We start from the raw sequence: 6866 nt of genomic DNA, 5'->3' as shown, positions 1-6866 counted from the left end.
TACTTTGTGTCTTTGTTCTTGATGATGTAAGGTAAAGTAGAGCCTGTAAGTGTGTGATGATGATAATAATAATAGAGTGATAGAGGATATTAAAGTCTATTTAAGGCCTAAACGTGTGATGCGTTCTGTAGCAGCACCTGGAGGAAGGTGGCTATGAGTTCCAGAAGAAGAGACAGATGATTCTAGAGAAGGCCAGGTTTGAGGCCCAGCTTGCATGTCGGGAGTATGAGTGGCATATGTCCATCAAGGTAAACCTTGCCGTGGCATCAGAGCCGCCGGCTGCTTGCTCGGCTGTTTAAGGAGTGAATGAGTCCTGTCCATCTCTGTCGTCTCTCAGTGAGCCGACAGTCGTCTTCTTCTTCTACCTGTGTGTCTGTTTGCTGTGAGCAGATTTAACCGCTTTCACATGTGTCACAGTCGCAGCATGTGAACGGAGCGAGGACACGTCAGGTTCAGGTCTCTCACCACCAGTGACTCACAGGCTCCTCAGAGAGACGCCTGATTGGTTTTTCGAACAACGTCCGATCTGATGAACTGGTGGCTGGTGAACTGACGGTTTCCTGTCTTGCATGTCGGTGTCGTGTAATGAGTTCATCTGCTGCAGGCGGCTGATGTGTGATGTCAGTGTCGGTCTGTGTCTCGTTTATGTCGTCAGAAGAAACCAGCAGCAGATTATTGACTTTATGTCAGTTGTGTTTTGTGTTGTTGAGAAGGAGGAATTCAATTGTTCATAATCTATCAATAAAGTATCAGACACATTTCGCTATAATGTCCAAACAAGAGAATCGTGCGGTGGCCCTGAGGTCTCAACACACTGCAGCTTAAGAAAGTACCTGCAAAGACACAACAAGAGATAGCTGCAGAAAAAAACTCACAACACAACACAAGTGTTTCCAGGGACATAATAAAAATGACAGACCCAGCAGTTTATTTTGCTTACCATGACATCAGTATCACATGCTTCATTATGATATTATTGCAAATATTAACTCTACTGTCGTTATGAAACTTTGTGCTAAGGTCCGTCACTTTTTTGTGTCCCCACAAACACATAACTGTTGGGTTGTGAGTTTTTGCAGCTCGATGAAAATTGTTTTCTGAAGTTGCAGCATATTTTCTTGAGTCATTATAGTAGCACACTGAGCCCTCTGGGCCACCGTGGTTACGACTCTCTACATAAAGACGATTATACTTTTGAGGTGTGAAGTTAAAATCCATTCATCAACATGATCTCCTGTATCTTAACTACCTGTTTTATACATTTATCTTTGTTCGTATTTATCTTTTCCGGCTGTTTTACTGTTTTTCACCAAACACCAAAACAAATCCGTCGTCTGATTCTGACCTGCGTCCTGGTGACCGCTGGATTTCTGTCTACGATCGTTATTAAACCGACTCCGATCACAGGAGTCTCTCAGTTGATGTGAGATCTGAGTGTGAAGCCTCAGACAGAGTCCTGACCCTGGATCAGTCTGGTCTCTGTCTGTGCTGCTTACATAATCTGAATGATGGATAGAGAGGAAGGAGGAGGAGGAGGGAGAGTGATCGTCTCTGAGCCCGTTCACTGTAGGTCACTGAACTCTTGTTAGAGCTTCATCTCCACAGTGTGTGTGTATGTGTGTGTGTGCGTGTTTCTGTGTGTAGTTTATCTTCGTGTGCCCACATGAAACTAAGGACACAAACAATCCAGCATCTGTTCACTGAATTATTCTGTTTATTGGTGATTCGTCTAATTTCCGTCTCTTCTTCCACAGCGAGACGACAGATCTCCGGCCGGTGGATCCCCGTCCTTCTCCAGCCCGCCGTTTGGACTGAAGCCGCGTTCAGGTGAGCCGGATGTGGAACTGGGAGGGTGAGGGGGTCTGGGGGTCTACTGGTGTGAACACATTGGTGCCTCTGGTTGGGTTAAACTGGGGGCTTATGAACTGATGGGATGCTCAAAATCTTTGTGTGAATTAACGTTGGACTGGAGCCGCCGGTCATGGCTCTGTCCGTTTGGAAATCAGTTTTTTTCAAGTGTAGACATCACTTTGTTTGAAGCAAGAACTTGCTGAAAGTTTTTTTATTTTTATTTTAATGTTTATTTAACATACAACATTGCCACAAAAAATGGGAAAATGTGATGCATATAAGACATCTAGCTTCAGGATGTGAAAAAAGCAAAAACTATGAAGTCTTTATAGTCAAACTATGGAAGCCTAATGGGAAAAAAGAAAAAAACATTTTTTTAATGAAAAGTTATTTCTCATTCTTTCTTTTTTTATTATTATTTTTTATTTCTTCCCAGAAAAACATGATTACTTGCCTCTCACTTTTTGCTTTCACTGATAAAATAAAGAACAACTTGACAAAATGATCCTCACAAAAACAAAAAAAATGTCCTCCCTAAAAATCTAAGGCTGATAAAAAAAAAGAGAAACAAAATAACACTAAAAAAGAAACTAACAGAAACCTGAACACATCTGTCTCGGTTGTGTGTACCAGCTGTTTAGCGCTGTGTGACATTTAGCTAGCAGCCCGTGTAGCTAGCAGCCCGTGTTAGCCGCCGCGGCTTCGTGGTGTCTGCTGCTCGTCCGCTGTGTTTGCTTTTCCTAGTGCTTAGCAACCATCCAGCGTTTGTTTGCTAACCGTTACCAACCGTGTGTGAAAATGTTGCTGACTGCTAACGAAGCTAACATGATGCTAACAGCATGTGGAGACTGTGACCTGTAGCTATTGTGAAATGCCACTAATCTTTATTTTTGTTTTTGTGCTGTCGTTGTGTTGTGTTGTGTTGTGTTGTGTTGTCGTCTTACGCTCTCTCCCTGTTCTCGCTCTCTCCTTCTCTGATTCACTCGTTTGTTTGTTCGTTTTTCTGTCGCTTCTTCTGTCGCTGCATGACTTTTAATGTGAAAATCACGACTTCACCTCACTTCCTGCTTTATGTGTGTCTGTCGTTTTTTCCTGCGTCTCATTGGTTGATTTTCCTGCCACTCGTCTCTCTGGACTTCTTTTCTGGTGCTGTCGGTGTTTTCGGGGGTGTGTGTTTTTTCTCGTGGAATGAACTTTGCCTTGCTGCACCCCCCACCCCCCCCTCACCCCTTTCCACACACACACACACACACACACACTGCACCCCACCTTCCTCCTCCTCCTCCTCTTCCTCCCTCCACACCCTGGTTGTAGCCCCGCCCTCGCTGCCCTGCTCGCCCCCTTCTTCCTGTCTCGCCCCCTCCCTCCTCTCACAGGCCTCGCCCCTACGTAGAGATACGCCACGTAGCCATGACGACGGAGGCGAGCACAGCCGCGGTAGGTCTCCACCTTTTTACCCCCAGCCCACCCACCCTCTGATTTCCTGCGGCCCTGCAGAGGCTGCAGCGCCGGGACTCAGGTGTCTTCTTGTCGACTGTCTCCTTGAAGGGGGTTTTTTGGCGCCCTGGGGCTGCCGTAGCTCAGCTTAGCGTAGCGTGTTGTTCTGAAGGGAAACCAAAGACGGTTTATAAACCAAGACCCCCCATGACGAGTCAGCTTCCTACATGTCACGTGGGCTTCTGCACGGCCACGACTAGCTGCAGCCTGTATTGACTCCAATGGGAAAATTGAACGTGAACACAGATTATGGTTGATTCTTTCTCCCCACAGTCACTGAAGTAAATGTTGAACTAATTTTTCACAAGCCACATCTCTTTTGAACATTTTGACACAAAAATGGCGATTTTCAGACGGACACATCAGGAGAAAATGAACTTTGTTCAAGACCTGTCTCTGTCTCTACGACACACTCTCGCGAGATTTGGCACAGATCTCCTAGGCAATGTCAAACAAACGGCCGCAAACTCCCGTGAAAATTATTGGAATACTTTTCGTCATGCTAAATATGACTGTTAGTAGTGTAAATATTTAATGTTATCATAAGAAAATATAAATATATCACTTCCATCTACCTACAAATTGTATAAATCCACACACACGATCACAGACGAGGTGGGGGGCCGGTTGGCCACGCCCATTTAGGAGACAGGAAGTGTAACCATTTCTATCATTGGAGCAGCCTCTCATGGGGTATCTTGGTAAATAGAGTATCTTTGGGGAAACTTAGGTGCGTCACGTCGGCTCTGACTGTGACTCTCTGGCGCCCCCCGTTGGTAACCGTGGTAACGACATGGTAAACAACCCTTAGATCACTCCCAAAAACTTTCTTCTCGTTTCTCTCCTCAACTGCCACTGTGTGTTTTCTGCCTCAGACCACATGTGAGGGTGTTTTAGATTATTGCTGCCTGTGTGTGTGTGTGTGTGTGTGTGTGTGTGGGGTAGAGGCATGATCAAAGAGGAGCTTCGCCGCCGCCGCACTCGGCTTTTATCCCCAGCTGTTCATGTGTGTGTGTGGTGGCAGCAGACGAGCAAATGCACGTGGTGGAAGTTAAACTCCCTCTGTGTGTGTGTGTGTGTGTGTGTGTGTGTGTGTGTGTCTGTTAGCTGCTTTAACAGTGTGGTAATACACACACACACACTGCAGCTCCACTAAATGTGTGTGTTGACATCTGAAATCATCTAAATTCACTAAGCTGACTTCACTTTCTAAGTCGTTGATCATCCTGGAAAAAAAACAACTCAGTGACTCTACACTGTAAAAAAAAAACATGCGCAGTTATATTATTAACCCTTTAAGACCAGAGGAGACACACATGAATAGTTGTTTTTAAGACCTGGGACCTAGTTAGTTATTCTTTTTTTTGGGTTGTTTGTTGTTGTTGTTTTTTTTGCAGGTTTTAGCTTCAAAACACTTTTAAAAATCACTGTTTTGATAGATAAATAAATTATAAAGTCATGTTACAGCAGCTGACTGATGAAAACTACACACTGATTCTTAACCTGCTGATCTGTCCAGTGGGGCAGAGCCAGTGGTAAAGCCTCACCTGGTGCCACTGCCTCACTAAAACCTCTGGAACAGATACAGATATGAAATAATAATTAAAACAAAAAAAACATCTGAGACCTGGCTTTTAAAGGAATAGTTAACCAAAAAATGAAATTCACCCTCATGCTGATGAATACTCAAGAGTAGTTTTTTATTCCTCAAAGTGCACCTGGAGACCCAGGAGGCCGGTTTGTAGTCCAAAGAAAACTTTATTTGAGATGAATAGCGCCTGACACAAAAACGTCCATAAAACTACACAAAAACCATTTAATATTCCTCCTTACTGCTCACCCGCTGCAATCCAAGTGTCCTGAAGGGATATAGTCCAGAGTTTACACAAAACAACGTCAACACTTTGAGGAATAAAAAACTACTCCAGAGTATTCATCAGCATGAGGATGAGTCACTAATGACTGAATTTCATTTTTTGGTTAACTATTCCTTTAATGTAAATCACTGTTTTTTAATCAACGTTTTTTCATTAACACATTAAAAATTGTTGAATTTAAGTCTTAAATCTCAGTAGTCAGGCAGCCTGAGACAACGGAGGCCATATTGGGATTGTCTGATGATCCTCCAGCTGTGTGTGTCTGTGAATGCAGCTTCCGCACTGTGAATGCGTGTGTTTTTTCTATGTACATTTGTGTGTGTGTGTGTGTGTGTTTTATTTTTAGCTCCTATATTTTAAGTGTTAGATAATGGTCCCTAAAGGAGTATCCCACTTCCACTGGAACGGAGTCCAACATTTCAGATGGATCACAGCTGTGTGTGTGTGTGTGTGTGTGTGTGTGTGTGTGTCGAGCTGTGTTTCACTCACTTGGTCCATAAAAGGCTCTGATATGTTGCAGGAAGTGAGCAGTGGCTCTGAGCCGTTTAACTGTTCACACACTCTCAGTAACGACGTCCTCGTGTGAACAAACCTCTGACGATCCAACAGAGACTCTCTCACCTCGTTCAGTGTGTTGGGACATTTTAAATCTCTGCTGTTGTTACTGATACTCACTGCAGTTTCAGTTAAAGAGATAGTTCAACATTTTTGGCAAATTGGCCCATTGCCATAAGTCATAGCAGTAGGTTTGTTTCGTTACCTTTAATTGTCGGTGCAAGCTATTTTTAGAACGGCGGAGCAGAGCGGCGAGCTGCTCAGAGCTACGCTACGGAGGCTCATGGGATTTCTTCGTTTCCCTCATCAAACTCATCAAATACACAATCCAACAACTCCAAAATGCTCTGATGGACAAGTTGTGACCTGCACATTCACCACGCTATGAGATAATAACAGAACGTTACCAGACAGAGTTGTTTTAGAGGGAAATTAATGCAAAACTGCTGATGCGCGTTGCCTTCAGGGACAGTTTTTCGGCAAGCAGTCTCTGAATTTCCCTCTAAAACAACTCTGTCTGGTAACGTTCTGTTATTATCTCATAGCGTGGTGAATGTGCAGGTCACAACTTGTCCACGAAAGCGTTTTGGAGTTGTTGGATTGTGTATTTTATGAGTTTGATGAGGGAAACCAAGAAATCCCATGAGCCTCCATAGCATAGCCCTGAGCAGCCTGCTGCTCCACTCCACCGTTCTAAAAATAGCTTGCACCGACAATTAAAGGTAACGAACCTACTGCTATGACTATAGGGATTATGGCAATGGGCCAATTTGCCAAAATGTTGAACTGTCCCTTCAATGCTAAAGCTTAAAGCTCCATACAGTATAACCGTAGATGTGCGTTTTAAAGCTTATATTACACACGTCACCACGGTAACAAGCTTTCAGTTTCTCTACAGAAGCGTTGTTGCTCTTAAGTGTTGTGTTTCTACATGAGTGGGTCATGTGTACTGTGTGTGTGTGTGGTGTGATAAGATAATGGTGTATAATGGGCTCAGGCCTCAGGGAGAGTGACATCACCAGGAACTGACACACTCACATCATCACCGCTCCTGACCTCATTAACAACCAATCATCACCCTGAGTG

At 44.0% G+C, this 6866-nt stretch overlaps 1 protein-coding gene across 8 annotated transcripts in view; it reads left to right on the top strand.

Annotated features, from left to right (window-relative positions):
- Nucleotides 1–6866, top strand: part of lrch1 (leucine-rich repeats and calponin homology (CH) domain containing 1) — a 102847-nt gene that overhangs the window by 70293 nt on the left and 25688 nt on the right. For 4 of the 8 annotated variants that reach the window (XM_085764416.1, XM_085764418.1, XM_085764413.1 and 1 more), the window contains exon 14: nucleotides 1755–1827. In XM_085764416.1, the coding sequence (XP_085620542.1) occupies nucleotides 1755–1827 (73 nt within the window). Of the gene's footprint in view, nucleotides 1–131; nucleotides 249–1754; nucleotides 1828–3165; nucleotides 3289–6866 lie in introns of all 8 variants that reach the window. The other 4 variants (XM_085764415.1, XM_085764412.1, XM_085764411.1 and 1 more) reach the window with 2 other exon arrangements.

This window comes from Trachurus japonicus, chromosome 21 (assembly GCF_045865225.1).
Source record: "Trachurus japonicus isolate A0001 chromosome 21, Traja_1.0".
NCBI classification, from domain to species: domain Eukaryota; kingdom Metazoa; phylum Chordata; class Actinopteri; order Carangiformes; family Carangidae; genus Trachurus; species Trachurus japonicus.
The sequence above is the reverse complement of the archived record's forward strand: the minus strand, read 5'-3'. Positions and strand labels throughout refer to the sequence as shown.